Source organism: Sander lucioperca, chromosome 14, assembly GCF_008315115.2.
Source record: "Sander lucioperca isolate FBNREF2018 chromosome 14, SLUC_FBN_1.2, whole genome shotgun sequence".
In the NCBI taxonomy this organism is placed as follows: Eukaryota; Metazoa; Chordata; class Actinopteri; order Perciformes; family Percidae; genus Sander; species Sander lucioperca.
Window position 1 is genome coordinate 14,128,283 of NC_050186.1, and position 15,336 is coordinate 14,143,618.

The 15,336-nt window shown below is 40.4% G+C and overlaps 1 protein-coding gene across 2 annotated transcripts in view; it reads right to left on the reverse strand.

Moving 5' to 3' along the window:
• Window positions 1–1,526: 1,526 nt before the first annotated feature.
• ap3b1a (adaptor related protein complex 3 subunit beta 1a) overlaps window positions 1,527–15,336 on the reverse strand; it is a 67,279-nt gene continuing 53,469 nt past the window's right edge. Inside the window, exons 26-27 of one of the 2 annotated variants that reach the window (XM_031317678.2) lie at window positions 11,830–11,968; window positions 1,527–2,615 (exon numbers count right to left, since the gene is read on the reverse strand). In XM_031317678.2, the coding sequence (XP_031173538.2) occupies window positions 2,462–2,615; window positions 11,830–11,968 (293 nt within the window). In that variant the 3' untranslated portion in view covers window positions 1,527–2,461. The remainder of the gene's footprint in view (window positions 2,616–11,829; window positions 11,969–15,336) is intronic. The other variant, XM_035991535.1, reaches the window with a different exon arrangement.

Consider the following 15,336-nt stretch of genomic DNA (forward strand, 5'->3'; position numbering starts at 1 on the left):
TCCTGTGACAGATGAGCTAACAGGTGTTCACCACAGCCCTCAGAGAGACGCTATTTATGAGCCGGAAAAGACAGCCAGACGCAAAGCACAATACGCCACCGGCCTACTCAAAGCTAAAACACATCACATACATCTGTGCAACTTTACTCGACGACGAGCAACACAGCAGAACCGTCTTCAGGAGTTGGATTGGCTTCAGTTTGCTAAGAGCATCTTTACTCAACAGTCGAGCTGAAGCCCTTTCATCATCCTCATATGTCTTCTACTGCCGAATATTAACTTTAAATAAATCCACACAGCTACAATACACTTTATCCCCAATCTTAACTTGGGTTCTACACTTTGCAGCTAAGACACTATCACTTTGTTATTTCTCTTAATACCAGCTCTGCGGAACAACACAAATTGTTATGACTGGCTCTCTATTAAACATTAATATTGTTGGTTAACAGCACAGGGCCGCAGTTTGGGGGGCTTTACAGGCGCAGTGAAAACGCAAACCTTTATGTTGTCATTATGTTTTGTCTGTCAGTGTCTTTTTTAATTTGTTTCAAAATAAAACAGGTTTTTCTAAAGATTCTTCTAACCATCTGGGTAAAATAATACTCTTGCGATGGTTACAAATCTAGGTAGACAACAATGACGTGTGTCCTTGCTCTTTTTTGCGCGACAAGATCGAACACGTTATAGAAACTGACACCTACTATAATTAATAATATAATGCTTAAAGTTTGGTTGACATTCAAATGAAGCAAATAAATATCTAAGTTCTGGCTAACACACGGAATATCTTTTCATCTAGATGGTTTGAGGAATCTTCGAGCAGTCTGGAAAGCTCTTCAGTACAGCGGTTAAGTGTGCAACGACAGAGATCGGTAGGTATTTCTTTTTTCTATTAGCTGTGTGACTCAAAAGTAAAAACATGAGAGGCAGACACTGGGACTACAGACGCTTATGTTTATACTGTAGTCACCATTTCTGATGGACTGATACCTAACTGTGTTTGTGTGAGAAAATCTGTTCTGGAATTAAAACGGTTTGAATTTACAGGAATTTTCATTAAATGAAGTGGCAGTTTTGTATGTCACAAGGACATATTTATTGGGATTTGCATTAGCGTTGTAGGCTACTTACTACAGTATATTTGTGAAAAATCAGACACATTTTGATGTAAACTTTGGGAGTGATAACTCTTTTGCTGGGGCCCAGACTCACTGTTTTCCTACTCCTGGTTTAAAGGATACAACACAGTGGATGGTGGATGGAAACATGGGAGGAGAAAGAGAAGAACATATGTCAGCAGGTGGAGTGACAGATTCATCAAAATCACGATGTCATGATCTACATGGTTGGCGCCTCAGCCTGCCGATTAGCAGAGCTCATCATTAACGATTTTGTGTTCCAGCCACGTTCATCTAAACGACCATAAATCACAGCACAGAGACGTTGGAGCGACGCCGTCGGGTAACGCGGCCTAAATCAAACCGAGGAGCGTCGTTACTTGCAAGACACATACAAATAAAATGTTTATTGTTTTAATAAATTCACTTTTTATTGTTCAGCAAAAGCCATACAAATAAAAAGACCTTGTTGATTTAAGTCTAACATATATGTTTAGTTTATCTAAATTACATTATTTTCACGTAGAAGGCACAAATGTGATTTGGGGGCAGTGTAAAGACTGGAATGTAACACTACATCAGGGGCAGAGGCTAGTTTGTAGTTGCAGCAGCTTGCAAAGGTTTATACTGTCATGAGAGTGTTTAGATGGGTCCAAATGGCCTGGAGGAATCCTCCTTTTCTCTTTTTCTTGGCACTAAAGAACAAATTCCAATCAATGCAAACACAGGGTCGCTTGGCTCGGAGACCAATGTTTTAGTGGAGTATCTCAATCAGTGTAAACATTAAACAGACAAATTGGCCTGTCGCGCTGTGAGTGAGGCAGCATTATACTCGTTCCCCCCAAAATGAATGTACAGCTGTTTGTACATAATAATATTTGATCAAATCCATAAATTGAATGCAATTTAAAGAGTCACCATCGAGGTCAATGACCAATTGGTTTGACATGACTGGATGGAGTAGTGTCATGTTGAGGAGTGACTCATAATGGACAAGGTAAGGCTAAAGCCCACTATCACGTCTATGATGCCTTCTGTGCGTTTTAAAAAGAGGATCATCGCTTTATTCAAGACCTTCACAAAGTTATTCTTGCGATTCAAGACAATCCTTTCCAAAAAAAACAACAACACAGACCATAAAAACAGGAAGAAGCTCTTCCTTCCTTCTTCTTCCATTGTTTCCAGTTCTTTCTCTGTGAGTGACACAAGTTCAAGCTCTACTTCTTCGGTTTCTGTATTCAGGATCAAAGTGCCATGTGTTTGCAAGTACTGCTCGAATTGTCCCAAACCACAGAAATAAAATACATGAAATCTTTAATGAAGGGGGGGGGGGGGGGACTCTACGCCTGAGCAAGGGCTTGTTTGAGGTCTCGGAGCAACATGGACGCCATGACGCTCTTCTCTGTGTTGATAGTAAGCAGGGCAGTGGAGGACTCCTTCAGCTCCAGCGACACCAAGACCAGGGCCCTGCTGCTGACTGTCCGCCCGGCAAACCTGCAGGTGAGTAAAAAAAGCGTTTCTGGAAAGAGATGTAACTTCAAGTAACTTTTTTCAGTGCTGTGAGCACCACAGACAAAATTCTATTCACCTCCATTGTGTTGAGGTGGAGGCAGAAATTTCAAAGACAGATATCTTAAAAATATAGACAGATAAAACCTAACCATGGTATATACCATTAGGGGTGAGTAAGACAATATATTTTTTTGTAATTTGTTTGACACAAAGGTGACAAAACGAAATCCAGAGACATCGCACTGATCCCAATTTCTAAACAGCTACTGACTGTTTCCATCCACCTGTCAAAACAAATCTTATTAGGGCTGGGTGATATGACAATACACTTTACCTTTATGTTATTTGACAGTGACATTGCATATTAATAAACATTTCTGTAAATATGCCAGATTTAGCAAAAAGGCTAGTTTTGATTTGCAGTCCCTGGCCGGATGTTACAATAGGCTCCCTAAAAAGCAAATCACAGAGGGGTTGAGATCGTCAAAACCACTGAAAATGTCTGTTGTATGTATTTTTCCATATAGTTTCTTTCAGGATATTGTCAATAGCAGCCGAACTCCATTATGGTAATACTGACGTCATATGGATGATGCTTTACGTTCTGATTGTTGCATGTTATGTTAATTTTGCACTAAGGTACTCAGTACTTTTTATTTGTCAAGTATTTAAGTCACACAGGAGTACATACAAATAGGGTTTACAATTTCATATAGATTATGTATTTATTGAATTACCAAAAAAACAAATGCTATATTAGGGCTGGGCAATATATCGATATTATATCGACATCGATATATGAAGCTAGATATCGTCTTAAATTTTGGATATCGTAAAATCATGATATGACATAAGTGTTGTCTTTTCCTGGTTTTAGAGGCTGCATTACAGTAAAGTGATGTCATTTTCTGAACTTACCAGACTGTTTTAGCTGTTCCATTATTTACCTTTACCCACTTAGTCATTATATCCACATGACTGATGATTATTTATCTAAACTCTCATTGTGTAAATATTTTGTGAAAGCACCAATAGTCAACACTACAATATCGGCGCAATATCGTCATCAATGTATTTGGTCAAAAATATCGTGATATTAGATTTTCTACATATCGCCCAGCTCTATGCTATATCCTGAAAAATATCATTATTGAGCTATGAAATTATTTATATCCAGATAGAAGACTTTGGCCATATCGCCCAGCCTTAAATCTTATGTGAATTTTTTTTATATCTGCAAAAATAAAAAAAATGTGCATTTCCATCACCATGGTTGAAGTAAGCAAACAGGCTTTATAAAAAATGAATCAAACTTTTTCAACAATTGATAATTACTGGGCAGTATGAAGGTGTCAGGTATTTCACGCTTTTGAAAATAAAAACAAAGATATCCATTTTTCTAACAGGAAAAAAGTTTGTTCTAGAATGAAACCCATTTGTACACTGAACTTAGCCTACTTAATTACTTTTAATATATTTTTATTCTTGTTATACAGTATATTACGTTTATGAAATTAAAATGTAATGCAGTGCTTACTCTCTTTATCAATGAAAGCTGCGAAGCCAATAGTTGACTGCTACATCAATAAACAGTTAACATATATAACAAACATCAGGCACCTTAACAAAATGCGATAAAATGTGTTGCCCAGCTGACACACTTAACTCACATTTCTCCCCCAAACCTGTAAATCGTCACGTTAGAAAAGTCTCCAACACCTCACACCTTGTAATTACTCTAAATTAGTGAGTGAAACACAGAAGGAAAATGATGTAACAAGAAATATAGCGAGCAGAGTAACAGAGAGCCCATTATCCTAGCTGACTAAAGAGCCATTAGGGGTGAGACACGCCCTTCATGCCAGTCAAACAGAATCCAGCCTGTTTTTATGGACTCTGGGTGTCTATGAGTGTGTGGGAGCCTCTAGACCAGTATGGGGGATGCCCCGTCCCACCGGCTCCCTCTGGACCATTGGGAGAATTCTTGGTCCACCGTTTCCTAGGATACCGTCCCTGCAGACTGGGGGCAAACCTGGGCACACATGGTCCCCATTGAGAGCGCTAACAAGAGGCAGACAGGGGCTATGACCCAGAGTGACCCTCTTTGAGGGCGACGGAGCCGAGCCCCCTCTCCTGCTCCCCTCAGGCCCTCTGCATCTCTGAGCCTCACGTGGCTAACACCCAGCCATCTGCCTCCATTTAGCACTACATCCCCGCAACAAAGACCCCCTGTGGCAGCCCGCTTAGGCCTGACAAACAGCCTACAAAGAGCCCCACTTAGGCTTGACTAAAGCCTGTGAAGAGCCCCCACAGGACGGCCTGTGGACAGGCGCTGTCACAGAGCGGCGTGCTGCACGGCAGGAGCAGCTAGCACGTCCACCAATTAGCACGCCCACGTTAAAGACAGGGGGTGGGGAGGGCTGAGGGGACATGCATACACAATGAAACGGCGCTGGCTCACAAACGTAGTGTGTCTGGGTGTGTCTCTGGGGAGCTGCTAAATTACCATCAACAGAGGAGAGGGAGTTTATCAGGGAGCTCTCAGGGAGGAGAGAGAGAGTCCTCCTCAGGCTTAATTAAAATATTAGCCACTTCAGCAGGAAACACAAGCCATTCAAGTAGAGGATTAATTTCTCTCAAAAAAACACCAACCTCTTTGCTTCTTTAAATAATTCAGGGGTTGTATATCAATCCAAATTACTAATTATGGGAATTCAAGATGTGTGCTCTGTCATAATCCGTTCCAACCTTTATAAACAACCAAAATAATCCTATTTATGCAACAACAAAAAATATCCTTTTGTTTCCATTCAACACACAATCATGAAAACAGGTACAGTAAACATACATGGGAACATCCGGTTCCCTTCAGCCTTTCTCTTTGCCCCCACTGTCAGCAGCTTAAGGTGTCTATGTGGTCCCCGTGGCTTTGCTAATGGATTTAGGATATAAATCTATCATTTACTCAGCCAGTTAACACTACCCCGAGGCTGCTTTCATTTTGTCTCAGGAGACGCTGCTGTGGGCCTTTGTTCGTGTGTTGTAATAAGAGCCAGTGAAAGAAACAAGAGCATGTTTTGATTGTGTTTGATTTCCAACCGTATTTGCTTTGAATATTTTCACTTTGCGGTTTGTGGACGTGTGCACGTTCAGGTGCAAAGACCAGATCTACAACACATCTAACACAACATCAGTGCATTTTTAGGGACTAGAAGGGTAAGATTAAGGACAAGCGGGCCTTAAACGGGTCATTGGTATTCTTCTGCACTCTTCACATACTGGGCTAAACACTGAGTTAATTGCAGTGTATGGAAAGAAAAGCAAAGCATAACCCCTGGACTTAGAGCAGGCGGATTGGCATCGATCGGCAGGGCTGCGGCTAAGCATCACTCTCCAATTATCTGTGATTCTCCTCAGTGCAGAGAGCCTGTGTGTGCCATCTGCCTCTCCTCCACCCTGCCACTGCAAACACAAAGTGGGCTTCACCTTTGCATTCACCCGCACACAGAGAAGACACAGGAAAGGACGCAGAGGATTCTGCAACCAAGAATGAAAGACTTAACCCACAGCGGGTACATAAGCCCCCTGCATCTTAAGTAAACATTTGACCAGCTTTGACTCTCTGGTATCAAAGCTCGTCAGGTAAAAAAAAAAAAATAGAAATTCTAAAATAGAAACTCAGAAAAGCAGAGGCCAAATGTGTGGAGGCTGTGGCGGGGTATTATTGTTCCATCCTAGTGTTTGGCCAGGTGGACAAGTGGAGAATTGTCCTTCAACTGAGTGGTCAGTGAGGCCAGACCAGAGCCGAACACATGCGAGCAGACTCAGACCAGGCAGATGGCCAGAGCTATTAGCTCCAATTAGAATCAGGAACCCTCAACACATCTCCAGAGCTCGGCCATACGGACAAACTGCAGCGCTGCACTCGAAGGGCAGAGAGGCAGACAGATGTGAAAGGAAGGAGAGGACAAACAGACCACAGAAACTGATGGTAAACAAGATGGGAAGAGGAGAGAAAAATGTAATCCAATGAGGAATTAAGGAAAATGTTACCTACAACTGAGTTAAACATGTAAATGGGACTGCATGTTGCATCATCATCATCATTGTCTATTAACAACCACATTACAACAGTTACATTACACTCTTGGTATCATCTGAACATAGATCATAAGCAATACTGTGTGCTGAAGTGATCTACAATAAAGAGACCAGACATTTGATTAGTCAGGTTATAAATGATAGTCAATAAAATTTTAAATAGGAACAAGAATTCAACTTCACGGGAAAAAAGGAAAATTCTGTGTTTCGAGAAACATCATTTAATTATATCAAAGTGTAAAGAGAAAGCATAGCTTATAAATCAAGGGGTTCATTTTTTATTTATTTTTTAAATTAGGCTCTAACCAGAGCGATTGGCAATGCATGCAAAATTCGATCAAATTTGCTTTCAAACGGACTGAAAAATAGAGCACATTTATTCTATTCCGCCTGTTTAGACATAAACAAGAACAGCGTTTTCTACATTTGCTTTCCTGCTTGATTTATTGCCATCCTCCTTTCTAGCAATCAATTTCTGTGTTTCAGTGGCATCCCCCTCCGCTCGGCCTCGACGCCTGTTTGAGAAAAGCAGTGCTGCACCCTGCTGATAAACAAGAGGAGTGCAGGGATGCAGAGGTGCAGAGGGGGAAAGGCAGGCAGGCTGTTGCCTTGTTAACCAGGACCTGTGTTAACTCCAATACTGCAATCTATCACACAAAGCGCCTGAGGTCAGTTTAAAGCGCAGTCAGTATGTGTTGCCAAATGTATCATTTTTAGGATTCATGTTGAATCCATTATTTCTACATTAAAGCCAAACTCTCACTCCTCCGAGGGCAGATACTTCGTGTGATCCTACCCGGATTAGAGAACCCTTTCTCTGGGGAGATCAAAGGAGAAAAAGAAGGGTCCTGGATGGAGGTCACCTCACACATCACATTTAATGCCAAGTGACCTCCACAATAAGCTCTCAGTGGGTGTATCCGATCAGATCGATCGATCACTCTGCTCTGTGTGTGCGTTATTCAAAGTATGCACAGCAGCAACACACAAAAACACTATGATTAAAATTACCAGGGCTGAAACCATTAGTAGACTGGCAGAAATTCAATCAACAAAAATTCATTGTTGCAGTCACTTATCGAGCAAAAGGGCCACATATTATCTGGTCCCAGCCCTTGTATGTAAGGGTTTTGTTGCTCTTCTGTGTTTTGTATGATTGTCAATTTAATATTTTGGGGTTTTGGACTGTTGTTCAGACACCTGAAGACTTTGGGAACCTGTGATGGGCTTTTTTTTTTTTTCTTTTTTTTTTTTTTTAAGTTTTCTGGTATTAGTTATAAATATTCAACAGATTAATCAATAATGACAATAATTGTTAGTTGAAGCACTTTTTATTACACCACTCTTGTTCTCCAAGACTGTCTCAAAGTTGGGTTGTGGGGAGAGGAAAATGTGTGGAAAAGCCCTGGAGTACAGGAAGTACAGCTGATGAATGAATGAACTTTAATTGGTGTGCAGAAGTTATGAAACATATGGAAAAGGAAGCGGTTTCCAAATAAAACAAAACAAACAAACTGGGTGACAGATTAACAAAACGCTCCTGCATCGAGTTGGCAACTTAAAAGAGCAATCACAACTAGGGCTGAAACTATTCATATATTTATTACTTATTGCTCTAACGATTATGTTCTCCATTTACTGTTTATAGAATATCAGCAGACAGTGAAAAATGCCCGCCATACGAGCCTGTGTTGACATTTTCATGTCTTCTTTTGTCTGACCAACAGTCCAAAACCCAAAGAAAAGTAAGAAAACCAGAACATATGCACATTTGAGAAGATGAAACCAGTGATTTTTGTGGCTTTTTTGCTTTTAAAATTACTTAAATCATCCATTCATTGTTGCAGATTAACTCTATGTTAATTTAATCATTGTTGCAGCTTTAATCAACAAAACAAAAATTCAATCAGTTCATTATTTGAACATGTGCAGTCACTGGCACCAAATCAAAACCATAAATAGACAGATTTAAAGTTCTTTGCGACAACTTCTCAAAGACAAAGCTGACAAACCTGCCTGTTACGTTTGAGCAGACAAGGACTGAGGATTTTTTCAGCAAGGAACTCCATCATCTCCAATAAACAGACCTCCTAAGGACAGCGTGGAAGAGCCGGTCATCACCAGCCGACAACATGGAAGAGAGCGTCTTCATTATTATAAGACTACGGGGCAACCTTGGGAGACTGTCTTCCTCTTTTGCTGTCACAGAAGCAGGAGCGAGATTGATAGCATGGAGTCATTTGAGCTATTGGTTATTCTGAATGAAATATGGGCGTATTGGATGCAGGCCTCTCCCACTGGCTAACATTGATTTCCACTCACTCTTTCAGCTCTCTGTGCCCTTGTGCTACTGTCTCCCGCTTATTCTTTCACTGTGACTTCCTCACTGTCCCTTACTTACCACTGTTTCCAACATGTTTCCTCTATTTCTATAAAAAGATCTCCAACACAATATCATTAAAAGACGAAGAGACAGAGTGTCTGTCTGCACAGAGCGAGGTAATAAAAAGATGGACAGACAGAGGCGAGCAGGAGGAGGACAGAGCATGGCGCAGAGGGATGAAAGACAAAGAGGAAGTGAAAGAGAGACAGCGGTGTGGAAGGAGACACAGATGGGGGTGCAGAGATGAAGTGAAAGAGAGACAGAGCAGGAAACAGAGGGAGAGAGGGAGGTGTAATTATCTATCAGGTGTTCGGGTGTGCGTGACAGAGGAGGAAGCTCATTAGCACACTCTGTGTACACCAATTACACAGCCAGGCTTCTCAGGGCATTCCCCTGGCATGTCTGTGTGAGGCTGCTGGGGGACACACACAGACACTTTCACTCTATGATACCTGCATGCACACTGTTTAACTAAACTCCACAGAAAAACACAATTATAACGGGCACATTTATTTTCCCACACAATCTTACTCCGGATATGAATTTGTACGTGACTCACAACATAGTTTCACGGTAAGATTCTGGTTATGCATTTGATCATTTACTGATATGAAGAAACGTGTGTTTCTTCTTGCTTGCTGCACAATTATCAAATTATTGTTGGGATCAATTTGTCCGCGAGTGTTAAAAGCTATTCGGCCATGCATCTCTGCAGTCAAAATATTCAGTGGATGTTTCCATCCACTTAGGGCATTTTAGGAACATGATGTTTAAATCTCAATCTTTTTAAATGTACATTAAGTGGTCTTTTTTTCTTCACTTATTTTTAGCATTTCTTTCATTTGTATTTCTGCATTTCACATCATGTTTTAACATCCTATATAATTGTTTCTCAGTATCTTGTATTATTTTACATGTACTCACATCTCCTTTGAAAACAAAATGAGATCTCAATGGGACTCAACAGATTCAATAAAGAGGTTGTATTTGCTGTATAACTTCCCACACTGAATAATCCCAAACTACTGGAGTCAACAATGTCTTTATGTGAGCTTTAATACAAAGACTATTGCTTCACAGAAGCCTAACCCTACAGTCACATTAGCTACAAGAGACAGAGACAAAGCGACAGGCTACCATTCATTTTCAATGGGGGTGGCCGTTTGCCAGCGACAAGCGACAAGCTTGCCGCTGCTACGAGCAAGGCGGGGCCAAAATAGACAAGAAGTCTATTTTATGCAAATGCTGAGCGATGCGACAAAGCGACTGCCAATTGGAGTGAAGGCGGCTTGAGGGCAGCGTGATGTACGTCAGTGGCTCGAGTCGAAGAAAATAATTCAAGATGGCTTCAGGACATCGTATTTATGTATATATCTGATACGTTTGGAATTTTATCTCATATATTTTGTTACTTTTATCGAGAAATAAATACTTTTAAATCCAAAAACATTGTTCCTGTGACTTGACAATACCTCTGAAGTGACTTGTAAGACGTGGTTGAAGGTAGCACCGGAGAACTTCTGTTTACTGTTGCCAAGCAACCAGGAGTAGGCTAGGCACGCCCAGGAGCGCCCACAAGCGAGTGCATGTCGCTCTCTTTTGTAGCTAATGTGACTGTAGGGTAAGGCCTGATGGTAATGTCACACAATATCACACAACCCAAAACCTCTTTTTCTTCCTCGTCTTAAGCCTGAATTGCACTGGAACATAGGATCAGAGTGAGTCTGTACTGACTTTGTAGATTTGGGGCAGTTATAACTGTCAGTTGGTGAAGCACTCGATAAAGCACTCGGTTTTTAAATTTTGGTTTTTGTAAAGATTAAACAAAAGAGATAGAATGTGTTCATTAGCGAGAATGACTTTAGAAGTACTGGTAGGTGGATTTTGTTACCAGTAGACAGAGCCAGGCTAGCTGTTTCCTGCTGTTTCCTGTCTTTATGCTAAGCTAAGTTTAGCTAACCAGTATTACCAATATTTCCAAGCAGATTTTCCGGGGCCTCCCCCTTACTGATTATTGGTCCACCCTGTGCCACCCCATTTAAAAAATCCTGTAATCACCCCTGGCTGGCTGTAGCCTTGTATTTAATGAGTGGTATCAATCCTCTCATCTAACTTTTGACAAGAATACGAATAAGCATATTTTCCAAAATGTCAAACTATTCTTTTAAAGATTTGTATGATCGTTGATATTTATCGTGTCTGGTCAAATCTCAAAGGACTGCTGACACAGTAGAGGCACAATCAAGACAACAAAGCCTAGCAGGTTATGTGCCTTCACTTTAGAAAGCTGTATGTATTCATACGATTGGGCAAGGCTTATATATATATAGCAAAACTGTAAATAGTGCTGGATCAAAACTGAGTTTTAAATTTCAATGTAGTTTTTTTTTTTGTTTTTTTTTTAACTCAACTTAACAAATAAGATAAACAAATGTTTTTCGTTTAGTGTGAAATGCTCCGTCAAAGGTCTCATAAACGCTGGCTGGTTTGGATTAAACATGGAAGACATTACAATGTTTCTAATCAAGATGAAAAAACAACAACTGACATTTAGCTATGTAAAATCAGGCTGTATATCAGTATGGTACACGCCATAAATTATCTGGATAAATTATCTGGATAAATTATCTGGATATAAAAAATGCAGTGTGTGAAAATGAAGAATTGGATTATGTCGGTGAGGTGAAAGATGCACATTCGTGGACAGTTTACCTGTGGAAGTTGTTTGCGCTGGATGAGACCACTCCTACGTTTGCCGCGCACAGAACCTGCTTGCTGATGGCCTGGCTGGAGGTGTTTGCTGTTGCCATGGTGATGGTTGCCGATGTCTCATTCATGCCCAGGAGCTTACCTGAGAGGATGCAAAATGTTTAGCCATGAAACAAGGACCCCCACAAATAGAAGCTAAATTCTAGTACTACTATAAATTAAATGTATTTGTGCAGTTTAATGTTAGACTAAATATATAACTCCTTATAGACGATGCACCATGACGCCTCGCTAACACAACAATCACTTCTGTGTAAACAAATGACAGTAGATTTGAATTGTGGAGATATGTGAAATCGGAAAACTTGTTTATTTCTGTTGTCATTTTCAGCTGTAACGTTTAAAACATATATAGTTAAACACGGAGGTCTGATCTATCAGACTTTTCTGCTGTGCTTATTTGCTGTACTGTGTTGCTTTGCTAGAGTCTTTGATAAACCAAATCTAGCATTACGAACAGCAACATCTCACCGCCGGTCGGACTGACTGCTAGTTTGGGTGATGTCATTTTCTTTAGTCTGTAGCCCAACAGGTAAATTAGGTCTCCAACCTAACGTTAGTGAAAGTGTTGACATATGAAAGCATCAAACATGCATTTTAGATGAATGAGCTGAGTGTATATCCAGTTGTTCAATGTTGTTAAAATGTGTGTACGGGAAACAGGAGTTTCCATTATAATTGGGTCTAATGGATGTATTATTTTAAGTTGGGTCTATACTACCATAAATACAATTCCACAGTCAAGTGTTTGTATGTATATAAAATGTTCATTAACTTGCTGTATACGATGTATTTTGGGACCTGGTTTTAGGAGGGACAGTGATGGAAAAATAAGATAAAATAAACTTAGCACAAAAAGTAAGGCCATTTGTGTTTGGTAGATTATTTCTCTGTGGTACCAATGCTTTTTGGCAATAAATCTTATACCGTTGGAAAGCCTGTTTAGTTCCCTTTCAAATGGTGCCCCATTTGTAAGAAACATTCATTTGTGGGATGAGCAGCAGCGCTGAGTATGTGGGTTGCGCCCAAGAAAAATTTGCCAAATCTTCTCTGCCAATGCCAAACAGCTTATTCTGCCATTGACCCGTTTGATGTTTGGTGGATTGGATGATTGGAGTTTGAAGAAACAAGACATACTGGCAATTTAACATTTATTCATTTCACAAACAGGAGCCTCAGTAGCGTGTGGAAGAACCATACACAGCCACAACAGCCTGGCACCTCCTCCTCATGCTGGTCACCAGCCTGGTCACACACTGCTGTGGGAAGGCATCCCATTCTTCAACCAGCATTTGTCGCACGTTAGCCAACGTGGTTGTGTTGGTCACTCTGGCATGAACAACACACCCAAGCTGATCCCACAAGTGTTCAATGGGGTTGAGGTCAGGACTGCTGGTTGAAGAATGGGATGCCATCCCACAGCAGTGTGTGACCAGGCTGGTGACCAGCATGAGGAGGAGGTGCCAGGCTGTTGTGGCTGTGTATGGTTCTTCCACACGCTACTGAGGCTACTGTTTGTGAAATGAATAAATTGTTCAATTGCCAATATGTCTTGTGTCTTCAAACTTCAATCATCCAATCCACCAAACACCAAACGAGTTAATGGCAGAATAAGCTGTTTGGCATTGGCAGAGAAGATTTGGCAAATGTTTCATGGGCACAACCCACATACTCAGCGCTGCTGCTCATTCCATTCTTACAAATGGGGCACCATTTGAAAGGGAACTAAACAGGCTTTCCAACGGTATAAGATTTATTGCCAAAAAGTATTGTTACCACAGAGAAATAATCTACCAAACACAAATTTCCTTACTTTTTGTGCTAAGTTTAGATTAAGATGGTAACTAAAATGGGGGAGGAGTGCCTTCTTCAATCATGAAAAAAGAGTTTAAAAAAAGACTCAATTGAAGGCAAAGGGCCGGTTCACGTGCACTTAGTAATGAGCAAGGATTTGCGAGAAAGAATGGAGATAAATATGGACAAGTTAGGTAGAAATAAATGAGGCAAATACAGTGAAAAACCTGTAAACTGAAAGAATTAACTTCACTTAATTGGAATAAAGATGCAATTTGCTAAAGAGAAAAGGGTCCAGCAAAGTCAGTTGTTCCACTCTGTTTTGTGTCTGAGTGCAAGGTGTATTCAACAGATCTCAAAACACAGAGAATGACGATTAATTAAGGCGGAAGCAGCATTAAGCAGGCACTTAAGAGCCTACATATGAGTATGCTCTCAGCTCTCAATAGCTGCCACATTATGTAGCTCTACAGGTGTGTTGTGCTTTGTGTGTTTGTGCAGGAAATACCATTAAGTGCTTCATAAGAGGCAAGAATTTTGCATAATGACAAAGGTGAGGAAATGTTTATTAGCAGCAGGCTACAAGGATTTTATTTCACTTTATAAATATAATATATGAATATGACAGAGGAGACAAACACTCTCTAATTTTATGATTTAAACTCCAACCTTTATCACTAAGACCTACAATGTTGTAGGTTGTTATTAGGCCTGTAAAGTGTATTTTAGATGGTTGCAACTTTATCTTCAACAATGAAATCACCTTTAAAAGAATAAGTCCGGTGATATTATATATTTCACTTATAGTCACTTATTTCACGTTTAAATTTAGCATGTGTTTGGTTACTGTCAAGATAGCTTAATTTAGAGCATTTTATACCCCGCTGCATACTGCCCACTTGGTGTTTCTATAGAAAAAGTAACATGCAGAGACTTAACGTGGCCTATAACGATGGCATCAGACTGCTTCTTAAACTTTAATGATGATGTATTGCCAGCCAAATGTTCGTAAATGTCTGTGTGCCCACCTGCTCTGCCATAATACCAAATCTTAAGTGCCGATATACGTGCCGGCTGAAACTATATAATTGCTCTTTTTTAAAAGATTGTCTCATATAGAGACGGACTAAAACATTGTTGCTTTGTTGGTTAGAGACGCCCTAAAACACTATGTCTTGGTTTTATAGGATTTGCTGAAATTATAGGATATTCCCAGCCTTATCCTTTAAATCATAATATTATCATAAGATGCTGATTTGTGGGCGCCCGGATAGCTCAGTTGGTAGAGCGGGCGCCCATATATGGAGGTTTACTCCTTGAAGCAGCGGGCCCGGGTTCAAGTCCACCTGCGGCCCTTTGCTGCATGTTATTCCCCCTCTCTCTCCCCTTTCATGTCTTCAGCTGTCCTGTCAAAATAAATGCCGAAAATGCCCTTTAAAAAAAAGATGCTAATTTGTGAAACGAGTATATGGTCACTTGGACCAACATAAAAGATAATTCTTTTATTTGCGAGCAAGCAGTCTTGAAATATTTCTACCCATTGTTAATAGCAAAAACATACTCTACTCAACTTTTAACAATAACACACACTACAGCAACTCTGCAATTACTCCCTTGATATTTCTGTCATTTTTCAGCAACATTTTACAGTATACG